The sequence below is a fragment of the Scyliorhinus canicula genome, chromosome 1 (genome assembly GCF_902713615.1).
Source record: "Scyliorhinus canicula chromosome 1, sScyCan1.1, whole genome shotgun sequence".
Classification (NCBI taxonomy): domain Eukaryota; kingdom Metazoa; phylum Chordata; class Chondrichthyes; order Carcharhiniformes; family Scyliorhinidae; genus Scyliorhinus; species Scyliorhinus canicula.
The window spans coordinates 193,419,007-193,441,131 of NC_052146.1; the positions used below are offsets into that span (position 1 = coordinate 193,419,007).

At 43.0% G+C, this 22,125-nt stretch overlaps 1 protein-coding gene across 6 annotated transcripts in view; it reads right to left on the reverse strand.

Moving 5' to 3' along the window:
* rmnd1 (required for meiotic nuclear division 1 homolog) overlaps positions 1-22,125 on the reverse strand; it is an 88,473-nt gene that overhangs the window by 50,669 nt on the left and 15,679 nt on the right. For all 6 annotated transcript variants that reach the window (XM_038805469.1, XM_038805506.1, XM_038805496.1 and 3 more), the window contains one exon: positions 5,759-5,867. In XM_038805469.1, the coding sequence (XP_038661397.1) occupies positions 5,759-5,867 (109 nt within the window). The remainder of the gene's footprint in view (positions 1-5,758; positions 5,868-22,125) is intronic.

Consider the following 22,125-nt stretch of genomic DNA (forward strand, 5'->3'; position numbering starts at 1 on the left):
CCAAGTGGTATTGTGTGGTAACTATTAACTGTATTGGATATTGCTTGGGAAAAGGGAGTTTCTCAATGAGTTCAGGGAATGTGGGGATATCTTGGGAACAAGAGGTAACATCGATGAAGGCTCTTGGAACAGATGGATTCCCAGCAGGATGCTATGAAACATTTGTGACAGCACTTGCAGGAGATGTTCATAGACTCGCTGGCGAGGGGTACCCTGCCGCCTACACTAGCACAAGCCTCAATCTTGCTAATGCCTAAGAAACACAAAGCCCCAACATTATGTGATTCCAAAAGACCCATTTCACTGCTAAATATAGACATGAAAATACTGACCAAGATCCTAGCCAGGAGACTGGAGGACTGCATACCAGAGATGGCATCAGAGGACCAAACGGGCTGCTTTCGGCACAGGCTTGGAGGGCCGAAGGGCCTGTTCCTGTGCTGTACTTTTCGTTGTTCTTTGTCAAAGGTAGAGAGCTAATATCAAACATCAGGCGACTGCACAACGTAGTAATGACCCTATCCAGGGAGAAAACACCAGAGGTATTCATTTTCCTGGACGCAGAAAAAGCCTTTGACAAAGTAGAATCGAAGTACTCAGAGGTACTGGAGCAGTTCGGGCTTGGAACAGGGTTCACTTCCTGGGTGAAACCCCTGTACAGCGCTTCCACGCCAAGTGTACGGACGAATACCACCAGCTCCAAGTACTTCCAGCTGCACAGAGTCACAAGGCAAAGGTGTCCACTGTCCCCGCTGCTGTTCGCCCTAGCGATCGTGCTCAGGGCGGTAAAGAATTAGAAGGGGATCTGGAGAGGTGACAGAGAGCACAGAGTCTCACTCATGTGGATGACCTACTCCTCTACATCTTGGGCCCGCAAAGCAGCATGGAAGGAATCACGGCGCTCTTAGAAGAGTTTAGAGCCTTCTCAGGCTACAAACTCAACCTGGGCAAAAGTGAAACCTTCCCAGTGAACCCACAAGGAGGAGGGGCAGAGCTGGTGGGGCTGCCATTCAAACAAGCCCGCCACAAATTCCACTACCTGGGGATTCAAATCGCCCACGACTAGACACAGAGCCACAAGTGGAACCTGACCAGCTTGGTGGAGGAAGTTAAAAGGGATCTGCAGAGATGGGACACACTCTACCTGGCAGGGAGAGTGCAGACGATCAAGATGAATGTACTGCCCAGATTCCTCTTCAGATCTATACCGATCTACATCCCCAAAGACTTCTTCAACTTAGTAGAAAAACTGACCATGGCATTTGTTTTAGGGGGAGGAATCCTAGGATTCCCCCCAAAAGGACCTGCAGAGAATGCAATCCATGGGGGGCCTAGCCCTCCCAAACCTGCAACATTATCACTGGGCAGCAACTGAGGAAAAGGTAAAGGGGTGGATAAAGGAGCCGGAAGATGAATGGGTGAGAGTGGAGGAGGGACTCCTGCACGGGGACCTTACTCTGGCACTCAGGAGAGAAGAAAAGTTGACAATTAGGACTTCTACTCGGACAACAGACTGACATCACTAGAGGAACTAACAGAGAAGCTCCAGCTGACAGAGGGAAACAAACTAAGACATATGCAGGTTAAAATCGTCTTGTGAAGGGAAACAAGGACATACCCACGATCACCACAGCAATCACGATTGGAGGACCTACTGGGCACGGACATCTTAGGGAGGGGGAACTGCGGCAACCTGTATGGGCAACTGCTGGGAAGGGCACACACATCACTGGACGAGACAAGGGAAAGGTGGGTGGAAGACCTATGGTTTGATATTGGGTGGGGACTCTGGAGCGAAGTACTGCAGAGTCAATTGCACCTTCACATGCGCACGGCTAAGCCGAATGCAGCCGAAAGTGGTACACAGAGCTCACTTAACCAGAACCCGAGCGATCAGGTTCTTCCTGGAGGTGGAGGTCAAATGCGAACAGTGCCAAGGAGACCTGGCCAACCACACCCACATGTTCTGGACTTGCACCAGACTTGTCGGGTACTGGACAGCCTTCTTCGAGGCAATGTTCAAGGTAGTGGGGATGAGGGTAGAGCCATGCCCGAGAATGGCAGTCTTCGGGGTATCACAACAGCCAGATCTCTTTATGGGGAGGAGGGCCGACGCCCTTGCCTTTGCCTGCCTAATCGCCTGCCGGAAAATCCTGCTTGGCTGACGATCAGCAGCACCACACAAAGCTGCAGACTAGCTGTCCGATCTATCAAATTTCTCCAGATGGAGAAAATTAAATTTGCCACCCGGGTGTCGGAAAAGGGCTTCCACAAAACGTAGAAGCCATTCACCCAGTTGTTCCAAGACCTGTTTGTAGCCAACAGCCAATAAGCCAGAGGAAAGGAGGGGGAAGCCATGGTAAAATAATAGGCACAAACAAAGAGAGGAGGGGTGGGGAATAAAGAGGCATGGAGCCCAACCATGTTCAACACATAACAAGATACACAGCATCACGCCAACCAACAGAATAGGATAACAGAAATGATGAGAGAAGAAGAGGGCCAGGCGGCTAGAAGGGGAGGGGGCTCAGGAAGAAAGGGGTAGAGGGAAGCAGGGGATCCAACTAGAACTAAACGCCTACTGGAAAACGAAAAACAAGATACTGTAACAGTTGTAAATAACGAAAGGCAACCAATGTACATTTCTGGTGTTTTTTTGGGTGTATTTACACTTATCTGTGCTCTGTATAATATGAAAAACCCTTAATTAAAAACATTTAAAAAGAACAAGAGGTAATATCAGATAAAACGGTGTTTAGTTAAAAGTGCCATAGTGTATATTTGTCTTTTGCAATCTTTTTTGTTTTACTTTAATAAATATTCTTTATAGGGAGTGGCACAATGTTTAGCACTGCTGCCTCACGCGCCGAGGACCCAGGTTAGATCCCGGCCCTCTGTCCCGTGTGGAATTTGCACATTCTGTCTGTGTCTGCGTTGGTGTCACTCCCACAACCAAAAGATGTGCAGGTTAGGTGGATTGATCACACTAAATTGCAAAAAATATAATTGGTTACTCTAAATGTATTTTTAAAAAAAAATAAAATAAAAATAAAATAATATTCTTGATCAATTGTTGCACAGCGACGGGTCTGGTTCCTCACTGGGTTGTACATGGTTCTTCGCATTATTCCAAACAAAAATACACCACAGAGTTGATTGACACTCTCACAGGTAACATTAGCAGCGTTCTTAACAGCATTCATTTGACACAATCCAGTTATATTTAAGGGGACAGTGCACAAATAGAAATTGTCAATGTTTTGGAAGGATGGTAGAATTGACCCAGATTCTTTAAAAAAAAACTTAGAGTACCCAATTCATTTTTTCCAATTAAGGGGCAACTTAGTGTGGCCAATCCACCTAGCCTGCACATCTTTGGCTTGTGGGGGTGAAACCCACACAAACACGGGGAGAATGTGAAAATTCCACACGGACAGTGACCCAGAGCAGGGATCGAACCTGGGACCTCGGCGCGCGAGACAACAGGGCTAACTGTGCTGCCCTTGCAGCAGCTAGATTCAGCGACAAATTGGTAGAATGACAGCTGGGTGTAGTCAGAAACATGCCATGTTTTTCCTCAGCAAGGAAGGAAAAGCCTTGATATTCTCACCAAAAAAGCCTGGTTGGAAGTAGCCAAGAAGCTGTGTAGCAATGTTAACATTTGCAAGATGCACATCATCATGGCACCTCACTGGCATGACTGATCAGGATTTCTAATGTACTACCCGAGTGTGATGGAGGCAGATACAATCACGGCTTTCAAAAGGGAGCCAGAGAGCCAATTATGAATCTGTGTTCAATCTGGCTAAAGCCATTATAGGGGATATTTACATAATTGATGGCCCTGGCATACAATCTTTTAAAAAATAAATTTAGAGTACCCAATTCTCTTTTTTTCCCCCAAGGGGCAATTTAACGTGGCCAATCTACATACCCTGCACATCTGTGTGTTGTGGGGGTGAGATCCACGCAGATATGGGGAAAATGTGCAAACCATACACGGACAGTGAACCGTGGCCGGGATCGAACCCAGGCCCTCGGTGCCATGAGGCAGCAGTGCTAACCACAGCACCGCCCTGCCCTGGCACACAATCTGTTGGTGTCCTGACTTATGCATTTTTATGCAGCCCACTGGGATATCATGGATATATCATTGGTAGCACCCTGGAAGGATCAGGAAGTGAAAAAATGAAGGTGGTGAGGGTGCTGCTGCCAGTATTGCTAGGTCCAGGATGCCCACCTGAACTTCTGCTCAAACTCACCTCTGTTCTCCTGCCCTGGGAAATCTATGCTGCACAAGCCAAATTAGGGCCAAAAGTTAAAAACAATTTAAAAATACCTCGTTAATATCTCCTAAGGGTGTTAATGGTGCACGGTGGCACCCACTCACCTGCAAGAATGAAATCCAAAACTTCATGTGTAGGTTTCACAGCAGCACCAAAATGCATCTTCGTTAAGCTAGAAAGTGAGCATTCTGGAGCCAGGTTGTGCTCAGCTCTTATGGATTAAAAAAATTAATTCCCGCCATTCTTGGGGGTTAAAATTCACACCATTTATCAGATTTTCTTTCCCATTATCCCTTTGTTTCTTTCTTCATCCTTAAATCATATTACTCTCTCCTTGCCTGGATGAGTGCAGCTCCAACAACACTCGAAGCTTGACACCATCCAGGCCAATGCATTCCACTTGAATAGCATCGCATCCACAAACATTCACTGCTCTCCACCACTGACACCCAGTAGCAGCTGTGTGTACCATCTATAAGAAGCACTGCAGCAACTCACCAAGGTTCTATAGACAGCACCTTCCAAACCCACACCCTCTAACACCTAGAAGGGCAAGACAGCAGATACCTAGGAACATCATCTGCAAACTCCCCTCTAAGCCATTCACTATCCTGACTTGGAAATATATCACCGTTCCTTTTCGCTGGGTCAAATTTCTGGAACTCTCTCCCTAACAGCACTTTGGGTGTATTGACATCCCATGGACTGCAGGGGTTCAAGAAGGCAGCTCACCATCACCTTCTCAAGAACAATTACGGATGGGCAATAAACACTGGCCTAACCAGTGACGCCCACATCTTTTGAATGAATGAATAAACAAAATTAAGGAAATCGACTACTGGTCCCCTCATTCCCCAAGGACCCAGAGGCCATCCTAATGCACCGTTATTAAATCATACTTCTAGAAATTTGCTGTACAAAATTTGGGCAGCACGGTAGCATAGCGGTTAGCACAATTGCTTCACAGTTCCAGGGTCCAAGGTTTGATTCCCGGCTTGGGTCACTGTCTGTGCGGAGTCTGCATGTTCTCCCAGTGTGTGCGTGGGTTTCCTCCGGGTGCTCCGGTTTCCTCCCACAGTCCAAAGATGTGCAGGTTAGGTGGATTGGCCATGCTCAATTGCCCTTAGCGTCCAAAATTGCCCTTAGTGTTGGGTGGGGTTACTGGGTTATGGGGATAGGGTGGAGGTGTGTCCTTGGGTAGCGTGCTCTTTCCAAGAGCTGGTGCAGACTCAATGGGCCGAATGGCCTCCTTCTGCACTGTAAATTCTATGAAAATTATCTGCAGCACAAGGGCGAGGAAAAAATACAACTCGCCGCAATTTGACACAGAAAATTCTGGCTTTAAGCTGCTTGACATACCCTTCAGTCATACAGGGCCAAATCTATACAGTGTAATGAAATCTCTTCTGTGGGGTTTTATTGTGTATGGTTCGTGTATGGCAATATTAAAAAATCTCAATAGCTACACATACCTCTGGGCAGGTCTGTAATTTCATGATAACCACTTAACATCAGATCATGGCAAAGATTCTCGAGATGATACTCATCTGCTGTTGCGAAGGCTGTACACTTCATCAGATCCTATCAAAGCAGGTACACAAGAGATAAACAGTTTGATAATATGCATAGTCCAAAAAAGCACTGATAGCATACTAATGTAGTTTGACTCCAAGTTATATGAAAAATTGGATTGGTTTCAAAAGCTGCTGGTCCCCCCCACCATACCACTCCTAGAAGAAAATTAGGGCCTGGCCTTGTATATGCTCGAAAAAATGAGAGTTGGACGGTGAATATTTTCTGCAAACACCCATCATGATAATTTGCTGCATAATTTTAATTTTTTTTTATTCCTGATTTTCCTCAAATTTGCATCCTAATTCTCTCTTCAAAGAACCAACTGTGAGAAGATAGAGCTCCACAGGACTTAACTACGTTTTGGAGCCATTTTAAGGAACATGAACAGTCAATATCTTTACTCCTCTTGCCGAATGAATCAAGGCTGAAAACGAAGGTACAAAAGGCTGATCCCCTGTTGGGCTGGACAATTTCCCATGTCTGACTTATCTCGATGTCTTCTCCTCTGGACTGTGAAATAGATTAAATTCTCCACTCACAACAGCCTGATTGGAGAATTCCCTGGAGTTCTCACACTGCCTTTAAACAACATATGGATGGGAAAGAAGGTAACATTTCAAAAATAGATAAGTAAAAACATTAAAAAATATACTAAATTGTATAATTAAAAATTCACTTGGGCTCATTTTTTTTTGCATCGCCAGGGGCAACTAATGTCTGTACAGGACTGATGGGAATTCATCCAGCATTTGGATACCGACCTCGGACATTGCAAATAGAATTAGCCAGCGCAGAATAGGACAGTGATATATGCAGGCTAAAAAGATCCTGGGCAAATGACAGCTGTGCATGAGTTACAAATCCATTGTGAGAAGCAAGGGGAAGCAAAAAAAAAAGTTGTGTGTAATTAATTGAGAAAGACAACAAGATTTTGGGAGGGAAGAATAAGCAAAACAAAGGTGCATCTTAATCAAATACTGCAAATCCACCACTATAAACAAAGCAAAACAATATGTTATAACATAATTCGTGACACAAAGTTATTTTTGTGTCAAAGAAGGTTTTGTAAATGTGTCTGGTAAACAGAATTACAAATATAATATCAGCAAGGCTTGTATTTGTGTATCAATTAAGTATCTAATATTCTTACTCAGGCAATTGTGAAATCTTGCAGTTCAGGAGATAAGTAGCAGAAAGAAAAGCATAGAGAATGAGAGAGAAAATTAGAATAAGAAAAACAGAAAGGGGGGAACTTAACAGAGGAAGTAACAAGGAGAGATACTATTGACTCCATTAAACAAACGATGGGCTTCAGCAAGATGGACCAATGAAACTAAATGTAAGAGTAGTTGCAGTAACGCACCATCACTGTACCAGAGCCTTACTACTTATTTATGAGATACATTAAAATAACATTTTCTATTTAAAATAATTTCCCCATCGAAGTAGATAATTTATTCCAATATTATCATATGTTCAGTCACTGCACACAGTCAATGACAAGCTCATCAGCATCAAGAGCAAGAGGTTACTTACAGAGGACATACGAGACAAAGCATGCTTTATTTCCATGCTCACAGTTCATTTTGTGAATTATCAGGTATCGAAACAAGCGTTTTTCATTGAATATACAAATTTGTTAAAAAATATAAGAACTGGAATTCCACACTCATCAATAGCGATAAGGATATTACTTTTCAATTACGGCACCAAAATCAGAATTTGACCAATGGTCATGGTTACTTGAAACCAGGACTGTCACAATTCCAGTCTGAACAGTCCATTGTTAAGCAGCAAAAATCTCAGGTTACGAAATTTTTTGTAACCACAACATCCCACTAATGTGGCAACAATTGTTAAGTGCTGGAGAGAGCAACATGGTAAAGGAAATGGTTGACAAATGAGTGCATTTTGGCACCAAAAACACCAAAGTGATGAAAATAGGAAATCTTGTTACAAGAGGGGAAACTGCAATTTTGGTACCAGTAGAGTTCTTCATTTTCAGAATACAAGTTATCCATGATAATCCTAAGATTTAGCCAAGTAATTTTCAGACATGTCAGGAGAGAAGATAAACATAACTTCTTTAAGACTTTTAATGTAGTAAAAAGAGGTTAAAAAAGATAACATTGCCATAGTTTCAGATGACAAAAGGCTGCTTTCCCCTTTGAGGGAGAGAGCTGACTGGTGGTTACTTCTTTAAAATTTAGAGTACCCTTTTTTTTTCCCAATTAAGGGGCAATTTAGCATGGTAAATCCACCTAGCCTGCACATCTTTGGGTTGTGGGGGTGAGATCCATGCAAACACGGGGAGAGCTGACTGGTGGTGACTTTTAAAAGAAATTTAGAGTGCCCATTTTTTTCCCCAATTAGGGGCAATTTAGCATAGCCAATTCACCTAACCTGCACATAGAGCATAGAAAAATACAGCACAGAACAGGCCCTTTGGCCCACGATGTTGTGCCGAACCTTTGTCCTAGATTAATCATAGCTTATCATGGAATCTACAGTGCAGGAGGCCATTCGGCCCATCGAGTCTGCACCAACTCTTGGAAACAGCACCCAACCCAAGGTCAACACCTCCACCCTATCCCCATAACCCAGTAACCCCACCCAACACTAAGGGCAATTTTGGACACTAAGGGCAATTTATCATGGCCAATCCACCTAACCTGCACATCTTTGGACTGTAGGAGGAAACCGGAGCACCCAGAGTAAACCCACGTACACACGGGGAGGATGTGCAGACTCCGCACAGACAGTGACCCAAGCCGGAATCGAACCTGGGACCCTGGAGATGTGAAGCTATTGTGCTATCCACAATGCTACCGTGCTGCCCTTAAGAACAAATTAATCTACACTTCATCATTCTACCTTAATCCATGTACCTATCCAATAGCCGGTTGAAGGTCCCTAATGTTTCCGACTCAACTACTTCCACTGGCAGTGCATTCCATGCCCCCACTACTCTCTGGGTAAAGAACCTACCTCTGACATTCCCCCCTATATCTTCCACCATTCACCTTAAGTTTAAGTCCCCTTGTAATGGTTTGTTCCACCCAGGGAAAAAGTCTCTGACTGTCTACTCTATCTATTCCCCTGATCATCTTATAAATCTCTATCAAGTCGCCCCTCACCTTTCTTCGTTCTGATGAGAAAAGGCCCAGCACCCTCAACCTTTCCTCGTAAAACCTACCCTTCATTCCAGGCAACATCCTGGCAAATCTCCTTTGCACCTTTTCCAAAGCTTCCACATACTTCCTAAAATGAGGCAACCAGAACTGCACAAAGTACTCCAAATGTGGCCATACCAAGGTTTTGTACAGCTGCATCATCACCTCACGGTTCTTAAATTCAATCCCTCTGCTAATGAACGCCAGCACACGATAGGCCTTCTTCACAGGCTATTTCCACTTGAGTGGCAACTTTCAAAGATCTATGAACATAGACCCCAAGATCTCTCTGCTCCTCCACATTGCCAAGAACCCTACCGTTAACCCTGTATTCCGCATTCATATTTGTCCTTCCAAAATCGAAAACCTCACACTTTTCAGGGTTAAACTCCATCTGCCACTTCTCAGCCCAGCTCTGCATCCTATCTATGTCTCTTTGCAGCCGACAACAGCCCTCCTCACTATCCACAACTCCACCAATCTTCGTAGTGTCTGCAAATTTACTGACCCACCCTTCAACTCTCTCATCCAAGTCATTAATGAAAATCACAAACAGCAGAGGACCCAGAACTGATCCCTGCAGTATGCCACTGGTAACTGGGCTCCAGGCTGAATATTTGCCATCCACCACCACTCTGACTTCTATCGGTTAGCCAGTTCGTTATCCAACTGGCCAAATTTCCCACTATCCATGCCTCCTTACTTTCTGCATAAGCCTACCATGGGGAACCTTATCAAATGCCTTACTAAAATCCATGTACACTACATCCACTGCTTTACCTTCATCCACATGCTTGGTCACCTTCCTCAAATAATTGAATAAGACTTGTAAGGCAAGACCTACCTCTCACAAATCCGTGCTGACTATCCCTAATCAAGCAGTGTCTTTCCAGAAGCTCAGAAATCCTATCCCTCAATACCTTTTCCATTACTTTGCCTACCACTGAAGTAAGACTAACTGGCCTGTAATTCCCAAGGTTATCCCTATTCCCTATTTTGAACAGGGTCACGACATTCACCACTCTCCAATCTCCTGGTACCACCCCTGTTGACAGTGAGGACAAAAAGATAATTGCCAACGGCTCTGCAATTTCATCTCTTGCTTCCCATAGAATCCTTGGATATATACCGTCAGGCCCGGGGGACTTGTCTATCCTCAAGTTTTCCAAACTGCCCAACACATCTTCCTTCCTAACAAGTATCTCCTCGAGCTTACATGTCTGTTTCACACTGTCCTCTCCAATAATATGGCCCCTCTCATTTGTAAATACTGAAGAAAAGTACTTGTTCAAGACCTCGCCTATCTCTTCAGACTCAATACACAATCGCCCGCTACTGTCCTTGATCGGACCAACCCTCGCTCTAGTCATTCTCATATTTCTCACGTGTAAAAGGCCTTGGGGTTTTCCTTGATCCTACCCGCCAAAGATTTTTCATGCCCTCTCTTAGCTCTCCTAATACATTTCTTCAGTTCCCTCCTAGCTATCTTGTATCCCTCCAACGCCCTGTCTGAACCTTGTTTTCTCAGCCTTACACAAGTCTCCTTCTTCCTCTTAACAAGACATTCAACCTCTCTTGTCAACCATGGTTCCCTCACTCGACCATCTCTTCCCTGCCTGAAAGGGACATACATATCAAGGACACATAGTATCTGTTCCTTGAATAAGTTCCACATTTCACTTGTTGTCCTTCCTTGACAGCCTATGTTCCCAACTGATGCGCTTCAATTCTTGTCTGACAGCATCATATTTACCCTTCCCCCAATTGTAAACCTTGCCCTGTTGCACGCACCTATCCCTCTCCATTACTAAAGTGAAAGTCAAAGAATTGTGGTCACTATCTCCAAAATGCTCCCCCACTAACAAATCTATCACTTGCCCTGGTTCATTACCAAGTACCAAATCCAAAATGGCCTCCCCTCTGGTCGGACAATCTACATACTGTGTTAGAAAAGCTTCCTGGACACACTGCACAAACACCACCCCATCCAAACTATTTGATCTAAAGATTTTCCACTCAATGTTTGGGAAGTTGAAGTCACCCATGACAATACCCTGTGACTTCTGCACCTTTCCAAAATCTGTTCCTCCACATCTCTGCTGCTATTGGGGGGGCCAAAGAAAACTCCCAACAAGGTGACTGCTCCTTTCCTATTTCTGACTTCAACCCATACTACCTCAGTAGGCAGATCCTCCTCAAACTGCCTTTCTGCAGCTGTTATACTATCTCTAATTAACAATGCCACCGCCCCCCCCCCCCCCCCATCTCTTTTACCACCCTCCCTAATCTTATTGAAACATCTATAACCAGGGACCTCCAGCAACCATTTTTGTCCCTCCTCTATCCAAGTTTCCGTGATGGCCACCACATCGTAGTCCCAAGTACCGATCCATGCCTTAAGTTCACCCACCTTATTTCTGATGCTCCTTGCGTTGAAATATACACACTTCAACCCATCTCCATGCCTGCAAGTACTCTCCTTTGTCAGTGTTCCCTTCCCCACTGCCTCACTACACGCTTTGGCGTCCTGAATATCGGCTACCTTAGTTGCTGGACTACAACTCCAGTTCCCATTCCCCAGCCAAATTAGTTTAAACCCTCCCAAAGACTACTAGAAAATCTCCCTCCCAGGATATTGGTGCCCCTCTGGTTCAGATGCAACCCGTCCTGCTTGTACAGGTCCCACCTACCCAGAATGCGCTCCAATTATCCAAATACCCGAAGCCCTCCCTCCTACACCATTCCTGCAGCCACGTGTTCAACTCTCTCCCTATTCCTATCCTTGCTATCACGTGGCACCGGCAACAAACCAGAGATGACAACTTTGTCTGTCCTGGCTTTTAACTTCTAGCCTAACTCCCTAAACTTGTTTATTACCTCCACACCCCTTTTCCTACCTACGTCATTGGTACCAATGTGCACCACGACTTCTGGCTGCTCTCCCTCCCCCTTCAGGACCCTGAAGACACGATCCGAGACATCCCTGGCCCTGGCACCCAGGAGGCAACATACATTCCGGGAGTCCCGATCGTGACCACAGAATCTCCTATCTATTCCCCTAACCATTGGATCTCCTATTGTGTTGTGGGGGTGAGATCCACGCAAACTCGGGGAGAATGTGCAAACTCCACATGGACAGGGTCACAGAGCCAGGCTCGAACCTGGGACCTCAGTGCCATGAGGCAGAAGTGCTAATCACGGTGACGCCCTGGTGGTTTGAGGATCGCCACAGCCCAGGCGAGGGGCAAGGTTGAGAAAGCAGGGCCTTCATGAATAACCTCAGCCGTTACGAGAATTGAGGGGAAGGCTGAAATAGTAATAATGTTGAGTGAACTGGCTCACAGATACTAGCCCAGAACATTCAAAAATTTATTCTGTGATATAATCAAATGCCTCATCAACTGAGTTTTAGTTCTACTCGCGAATAGTCTGCCTACCTATTACAAAATCTGTTGTTTCATTCCCAAAATAATGCGTCCAAAATTTTGCTTCTCAGGATGCAGGCCCTGGTCGAAAACGACAGAAAAATTTCTTGACATCAAATAAATTGTGATTTTGTTTTGGAGCAACTTCTGTTGAGTTTCTAAAACGAAGGCAAGTAGTATCTACTTGTAATTCTCTGGCATTCCTGAAATCCATCCAAAAATTAATCAGCACAGCTAAGTATGAGGAAATGAAAACCAACACTTTGGCCAGAGCTGTTTCAGATGTACAAATGGCTTTTGGGGAAACAAAAATTACTCCCTTAAATATTTATCCAATTGTATTTGGAAAGCTATTATTGAATCTACTTCCTCCATCCTTTCAAGTGGTGCTTTCCAGATTGTAGCAAATCCCTGAATAAAAAACCTCTTTTCAGCTCGCCTCTGACTCTTTTGCCAATGTCCTGAAATCTGTTCTCTGGTTACCAACCTTCAGCCACCAGATTCAGTTTCTCTTTTTTTACTGTATTAAAAACTTTATGATTTTTAAAATACTCATTAAATCTTCTTTAACCGAAGAGCTTTCAACACAATTCAAATCCCATATCCCTGGGATCATTCTAGTAAATCTCCTCTACACCCTCTCTTGGCTGACATGCTTCCTAAATGTGATGCCTAGAAGTGAACTCAGAACTCTATCTATAGGATCTAACCAGTAATTTAAAAAAGATTTAGCAAAACATGCTTTCTTTTGTGCTCTATGCTGCCTCTGTTTATGAAGTCATAGATCCCATATATGTTAACAGCCGTTAAAACTTGTCACGTTAATGTGATTTATGCACATCTTTGTACATGCAATCTCTTTAAAATTGTGGTTTATACTGCCTCTCCTCATTCTTCCAACCAAAATGCATCACTTCACACTTGTCTGCATTAAAATTTCATCTCCCATGTGCCTGTCCATTTCACCAGTCAGCAACATCCTTCTGGGGTCTGTTACGGGAATGGGACAACTCATCGCCGCTGACTCGTCGCCGCCGACTCATCACCAACCCAAAATAATAATAAAAACAAAAACGCCTCTTCATACATAACAAGTAATTACCGACTAACTAGATCCACAAATTACTCAATTACCAATCAAAGAAATATTTCCAAACGTAGAATTAAAAGGGTGCTTCTTTCACCTTAGTCAAAATATGCAGAAGCACATTGCGGCTTCGGGTCTAACTTCTCGTTATAATAACGACAGCAAGTTTTCGTTACAAGTCAAGATGATACTGGCTCTTTCGAACATATAGATTCCTATAATGATGCCTTAGTTGACGAATTATCTACAGAGCATATGCCAATCCTGAATTGGCTCGAAAACAATTATATAGGTCAGTTAAACAGACGCGGAAATAGCAGACGTGCCCCACTCTTCCCAATGGAAATGTGAAATTTGTATGTTCGAACTTTAAATCATGAAGATAAAACCAACAACCACGCAGAAGCAGCAAACAGAAGACTACAAATGGAATTAGGGATGGAACATCCTACAATATGGAAATTCATTAATGCACTCAGAAAAGTTCAAAAAGGACAAAATTGGTATTTGGAATTGCTTATAGCTGACAGTGCACCACCAGCAAAATTAAAAAGATACCTAGATACTGATAACCGCATTCTAAGGATAGTCCAAAATTTTAATGAAAGGATTCCTATTGAATATTTACGCGGTATTTCTCATAACATAAAATAAGTCTTTTCACCTCCATTAATTTTTGAGACTTTGATTTTGAATAAAGATGTTTTTAATATCCACCAAGTTTTATTGAGCACTCCATGAATTTCAATTTTTAGTTGGGCTGGCGATGAGTTGGGCTGGCGATGAGTCGGCGGCGATGAGTTGTCCTAGGCCCTCTATTACTATACTCCTCATTGTTTATTACATTTCCGAGTTTGCGTTGTGAGAAAACTTCAAATTGTGCCTGATATACCCAGGTCCAAATCATTCATATACATTAGAAACAGCAGTGGTCCTATTACCGGCACTAGGGAGGCACCACCGTATGCTCTCCAATCTGAAAAACAATCGTTCACCATGACTCTACTTTATGTCCCTTGGCCAATTTTGTATCCAATGCTCCTTTAATCTCCTGGGCCTCAATTTTGCCACCAAAGGTTATGTGATACTTTATCAAATGCCTTTTGAACGTCCATATATACAATACCGATTACATTACCATCATCAATCCTCATCACTTCATTAAACAACTATCCGAGACAGGCTGGTTGGACCAGTTGCTATTTCATGCCAGTGTTATTTATCCATCTTTCAATCCTATATCGTTTTGCTTTTCCTCTATTCCCCCTCCTCTCGCTTTTCCTCTCTCGCTGTTCAATCTTTTCCTTGTTGCTTTCTTGCTTTTAGATCTTATACCAGTAACAATCTGGAATCTGGGACTAGTGGGGATAGGAAGTCTTCAGACTCATCCTTCATCATTATCCTTCCTCAAAGGTCTGTGCAAGTACACCCACAGCGCTGTTAGGAAGGGAGCTCCAGGACTTTGACCTAATGACAGTGAAGGAATGGCAATATAGCTCCAAGTCAATTTGCTGTGTGGCTTGGAGGGGAATTTGCAGTAGTGAGTGTTCCCATGCAACTACTGCTCGTCCTTCTGGGAGGTGGCGATTACGGGTTTAGAAGGTGTTGTTGAAGGGACCTTGGTGAGTTGCTGCAGTGCTGCCAATATGTATCAATGGCGGAGGGAGTGAATATTTAAGGTGGTAGGTGGGACACCAATGAAGTGAGCTGCTTTTGTCCTGGGTCGTGTTGATTTCTTGAATGTTGTTGGAGTTGCTCACATCAAAGCAAATGGAAGGTATTCCATCATACTCCTGACTTGCGTCATGATGATGTTGGACGGACTTTGGGAAATCAGGAGGCAAGTTACTCACCAGGGAACTCACATCTCTGACCTGCTTTTAACTGGTTCAGTTCAGTTTCTGGGCAATGTCTTAAAAATTTTTTTTTTTTTTTTTTAAAAAAAGAGTACCCAATTCATTTTTCCAATTAAGGGGCAATTTAGTGTGGCCAATCCACCTATCCTGCATATTTTTGGGTTGTGAGAGTGTGACCCACGAAAACATGGGAAGAATGTGCAAACTCCACACGGACAGTGACCCAGGGCCGGTATCAAACCAGTGCTAACCACTGCACCTCCATGCTGCCCAGTTTCTGGTCAATGTAAACCACCCAGGATGTCGATGGAGGGGGATTCAGTGATGGTAATGTCATTGAACGTCATGGGGAGATTGCTAGATTAACTCTTGTTCAGGATGGTCACTGCCTTGCATTTGTTTGTTTTTTATTCCTTTATCAGAATTACAAAACCAGAGAGTGTGGACAGGGACAAATCCCTAATCCAGCTCCTTGCCTGCTCCATAAAACAATTCAAATTGAATCCAATTCATGGTCCTCACAAGACGCATACCAGATCCAGGCATTACTGACTTCACGCTCATCTTAGCCAAAAGGCCAAAATTACTTGCATTTGTGTGTTGCAAATGTTACCTGCCACTTGACAGCCCAAGCCTGAATGTTGTCCAAGTCATGCTGCATATGAACATGCACTACTTCAATATCTGAGAAATTGTGAACGGGGTTGAGTATTGTGCAATCTACAGCAAACATCCCAATTCTGACCTTAAGATGGAGAGACGGTTATGGATGAAGCAGCTGAAGGTGGTTGGGCTGAGGGTACTACCCTGAGCAATTCATGTAGTGGTGTGCTGGAGCTGAGAAAATTGACTACAAACAACCACAATCATCTTTCTTTGTGCTAAATATGACACCAACCAGTGGGGAGTTTTCACCGATTCCCATTTCCTCAGTTTTGCTAGGGCTCCTTGATGCTTAACTTGATCAAATGCTGCCTTGATATCAACGACAGTCACTCTCACCTCTCCTTTTGGGTTCAGCTCTATTGTCCATGTTTAGACTCAAAAAGAGTAATTGCCCTTGGCACCAAGGCATCATTCAATCAAGTGGCAATAGAGCCCCTAACAAAATTCAAGGCCAGTGGAAAAATCTCCAGGAGCTGGAGCAATGATTGGCATGAAGGAGGATGATTATGGTTCTCAGCAATGTAGCCCTAGAACATGACTGGTGGAGTTTACAAAGGCAGAATCCTAACCTCAACTATTTTCAGCTATTTCGCCAATGAACCTCTTTATACAAGGTCAAGGAACAGCACTGTGGCACAGAGGGTAGCACTGCTGCCTCACAACATCAGGCACCCGGGTTAGATTCCAGTTTTGGGTGACTATCTGCGTGGGTTTCTTCCGGGTGCTCCGGTTTCCTCCCAGTTCAAAGATGCGCAGATTAGGTAGGGCTACGGGGCTAGGGTGGGGAAGTGGCACTAGGTAGGGTGCACTTTCGGAGGGTTGGTGCACACTCGATGAGCCGAATGACCTCCGTCTGCACTGTAGGGATTTTATGGATTCTTCCATGGCTACTTGCTAATGATATCAATATTTACTTCTCTTTACAATTTTTACAATAATGCAGCAATCCTTACGATTCTACTAGAGGGCATGGACAAAATTCAAACTTGAATTGGCAGATACTTATCACACAGGTGCCAGGAAATGACCATTTGAAACCAACTATCTTTCCCAGTCTGCATCAGCACCACCAACATCTGATTCCCACCACTAAAACCCAGCCACCATCGGGCATATCAACACCATGCTACAATAATAATAATAATCTTTTATTGTCACAAGTAATAAGTTACTGTGAAAAGCCCCTCGTCGCCATATTCCGGCGCCTGTTCGGGTAAACTGGTACAGGAATTGAACCCGCGCTGCTGGCCTTGTTTTGCATTACAAACCAGCCCATAGCTGAGTAGAGACTAATTACTCTGCAATAAATGACTTCTTCTGCCTCCCAGTCCCTCAATTTACTTCATTATTATTTGTATTAATATCCTGGAGTTCCCTTTTTAACACAGTAAGACGTCTTACAACATCAGGTTAGAGTCCAACAGGTTTATTTGGAACCACTAGCTTGTGGAGCGCAGCTCCTTCATCAGGTGAGTGAAGAGGCGAGTTCCACAAACACATATATAGATAAAGTCAACTATGCAAGATGATACATTGAATCAGAGTCTTTGCAGGTAATCAAGTCTTTACAGGTCCAGACATGCAACTGGAGAGAGTGATAATCACAGGTTACTTTTTAACACTATTATAGGGACATCACTTGATTGCAGCAACTCAAGGAGAAGGCCATAAATACAATCTTGTCGGTGCCACTCATAAGAATAATTAAGGAAAAAGGAAATTAGACTGGAATTATATAAAGTTCAGCATATTTACAAAATTAAAGGCTAAACTTTTTGATCTAAAGAAAACAGTTGTGTGTTTGAGAGGAAATGCTGAATAATAGTTCTGTGTGTATACAAAATTCCCATGGCAACTGTGAAACAGCTGGGCAAAAATTCTATTAAAAATCCAAGTTGAGAAAAATCCAAGGAGCAAGGGTTTAATTCAACCATGCGAGTATTTAATAAGTGATGTACACAAATGGATTTATGGCTTTAAATATGTTTATCATGGAACAAGTGTGTAATCTTTTGTGTCGTTTAATTTGCTCAGTTGTAAAGTTTTTATAGTTCAGCTTCAATTATAATAACAAATGTGAGGACTTCAAATGCTATTTCAAGAGTTACATCTGCTAACATTCAAGCATCATAAATCTAGTAGTTTTCTATTACTGTGGGGATTCCCCATGTTTTATCTAAAAGAGCCTGTAACAAGCTTATAAAATAACTGTTAATTCAGTGGATCGTACCCAGATGTTCATGCACTTGTGGAATCAATGGCATGTAAATAAATAGAGGTTTTTTTCCCAATATTTCAAACATCAGTCACTGTAAAGGTTTTGCACATAAGCGCTTACAATTTCCCTTGTTTATTAAATCAGTTCACTAAACAGGGTAGTTTTTCCTTTACTCAATTCTATATTGAAGAAAGCAAAAGCTGGAACAAATTAAACTAGTGCTTTATTTTTGTATGTTTGGATTATCTGCAATGAACGCAGACTATCATTTCATCAGGCATTCCCTCCCACAATCACTTCAGTTGTTTCTGATTTCGGCTGGGTGTCATTTTTTGAATTAATTCATGGGAGGTGGGCTCTGCTGGTTGGGCCAGCATTTGTTGCCCATTCTTATTTGCCCGTGAACTGAGTGGCTTGCTAGGCCATTTAAGAGTGAATCACATGGCTGTGGATCTGGAGTCACATGTGGGCCAGACTAGGCGAGGATGGCAGATTTCCTTCCCTAAAGGACATTAGCAATCCGGATGGATTTTTAACGACAATCATCAATGGTTTCATGGCTTTCATTAAACTTTTAATTCCAGATATGCCTGGAGCACCGTACTCCCTTGAGAAAGTAAAACATTAAGCATATTTAGGGAGTTTCAACTAATGCCATCCTCTGCACATGATCTCCAATGGACACTTGCCAGAGATCAGGAATACAGGGTCTGTCTGTCCCTTTGGTGAAGAAAGTGTGTAGTACAGGGTTTCAGACTAGCATAAAATGATGCAGCATAGGGGAGATGGCAAATCGACGTTTAAATATTGATTTAATTCAGTCTAAACTAATTGGGATATTGCATTTCGCAGTATGAGTTTTGGGTTCCTCCACCCATTTTCAAGTGGTCTCAAGTCGAAAACACATGAATGAATGACCATAATCCAACGCTCATTTTTAACTGCAACACAAAAATAACAACTGGGAAATGAAAATGCCATTACGTATGGTGGAGATAAGACATTTTCTTTCAAAAGTTCAAAAGTGTAGCAATATGGTGAAGAAACAGCTGCAACAAGCCTACAACACCACACTTGGAAGTTTTAATAGAGAGCCACAGTGCACTCTCACGATCTGTCATATACACCAACAGTTTTAGCCACTAATGCCAAATAAGGGAAGCAGCTTGCTATAGATAGAGCTGAGCAAACCCATAATCAGCAATCCACATCCAGTCATGAATGGTGGTGGACAATCAAACAATTAATGGGAGGAGGCTCTATGAACATCCTTATCTTCAATGAGGGCAGAGCCCAGCATGTCATTGCAAAAAAACAAGGTACAAACATCTGGAACCATTGCATCTGGAGGTCTGCATCATTTCATATGTCAGTCTTCAGCCAATTAGAATCACTCCACATTATATCAAGAAACGGCTGAGCACTCCGGACACTGACGAGGCCGTGGCACTGAACAACCTTCCAGAGAAAATGCTGGAAAATCTCAGCAGGTCTGGTAGCATCTGTCGGGAGAGAAAAGAACTAACATTTTGGGTCCGGTTCTGAACTCAAAACATTAGCTCTTTTCTCTCCCTACATTTGAAATCATGATGTCTTCAGATAGAATAGGGAGAACCGGTTCCACTTGCAGAATAGTGGGTAACCAGAAAACACATTTAAAAGTAACCGCCAAAGATGACATGACCTTTTTAAAATTACAATGAATTATAATGATCTGGAACACACTGCCTGAAGAGTGGTGGAAACGGATTCAATAGTAACTTTCCAAAGGGAATTAGAGGGAGAAATTTGCAGGTTTATGAGGAAAGAGAACATAGAACAGTACAGCACAGAACAGGCCCTTCGGCCCTCGATGTTGTGCCGAGCAATGATCACCCTACTTAAACCCACGTAACCCGTATACCCGTAACCCAACAATCCCCCCCATTAACCTTACACTACGGGCAATTTAGCATGGCCAATCCACCTAACCCGCACATCTTTGGACTGTGGGAGGAAACCGGAGCACCCGGAGGAAACCCACGCACACACGGGGAGGACGTGCAGACTCCACACAGACAGTGACCCAGCCGGGAATCGAACCTGGGACCCTGGAGCTGTGAAGCATTGATGGTAACCACCATGCTACCGTGAGGCCCCTATGGAGTGGTGAGTGGAACTAACTGGATACCTCTTTCAATGATCTAACACAGGCATGAGGTGCCAAATGTTGTCCATCTGTGCTGTGTTACAATCCCAGTTGATGTTATAACTGGACGGGAAGATTTCAGGATGGAACGCTGGCTCAAAAGACCTTAATTTTACTTTTTAATAAAACATAGAGGACACAGAACCGCTAATTAGTTTTAACAAGAAAAAAAAACAGTAAACATAAAAAACGACGAGACGATTTGCCCATACTTCTCCTCCTCCTCCCCCCCCCTCCCTTTAGCTGAACAATTACACACAGATGTTATGATTAACACTGATTACATAGTACATCTTGATCTATAATGGTCTCATTAAAACAAAGTCCCTTTTAAGCATACAAGACGACTGTGGTCAAATACACTCTCCACATGAACCCCAAGGGAATATTTGTGGATGCCGCCTCAGAATCCCCCCCAGATAATTGTGTCACAAGTTTCCACTCCCAAAAATACATTTTAAAATCTTCTCTCGCAATTATGCTTTCCCTTAGCGATTTGCATTCCGAAATCCAGATCAGGTTTTCAAAATTGCACTTTTAAATAAGCTTCCGCTCCCCTTTTAACAGCGAATTCAGTCTACAATTTTACCCCAACCCCTTTCGGATTTTTTTGGGCTTAACTACTTTTACACAAATTCAGAGATCTAGCCACTGGTTTCCATAGTTATTTTAACTCATGTTCCAAATGCTGTAGTCAAATCTCACACATGGAAAATCACACCAGATATCTTCCTGGTTCTCAGCCTTCTTCTCAACTCTGTCTGTCTTTACTGAACAGTGCTCTGTTCTAGTACCTTTAACCTCAGACTTCTTGGAAACTTCTTTTAATTTCTCCAGTTTCCTTAACTACCTCTTCAGATCCCTGTACTTGGTTTCTTAACCATCACTCGTGGTATGGCTTCTCTTCCAGCCAAGCGGGGAGAGATGTTCCCCTCTAGCATTTTAAACCAACTGTTTCTAGCAGAGCTGTGAGAGTTGCTTTCTCTCTCACTACCCTTCTTCAACTGCCCACGAATTAGATAAACAAATCTTAAAAGCTTTTCTCTTACATGGCTCCAGTTGCTAAGCAACACCCATATGCTTCTGCTTTTTATTTATTCTTCATGCTGTAGCCCTCTCTAAGCACAATAGAAACACAGTTGGAACTTAACCAACCCTGCCATATACAAACATCATTGTCCAGCATGAATCTAACAACAGGTGTAACCCTTTCAGGTACACAAACATTAAATTCAACCCAGTAAAAACTATATTTTATTTCTAATGTTTACCAATTGTAGTAAGATTTTATGAATTCAGTAGGACATCAACCTTTGGGGTGTTAAGCAGTCTTTAATTTCCTCAAATACACACTTATTATCCTCAGTAGTTTACAAAGTATTAATTCAACCAAAGCTCTTTCATTTATTCCATTAATACTGTGTATATATTGGTTAGCTTTGAATAACACCCTAATTTTAAAAGTAACTGACTAAACAATCAGAATCAAAATTGCTCAAAATATTCTTGTTTACCAATACAGATATGAAATACTCAAAATAAAGTTTCTACTATAGCAAATATAAGCTGATTTTTTTGTGTCCTGGAAGGTTAACTACAATATTTTCTAGCATACTTTCATTAATATTTAACATAGCCTCAGACTGTCAAA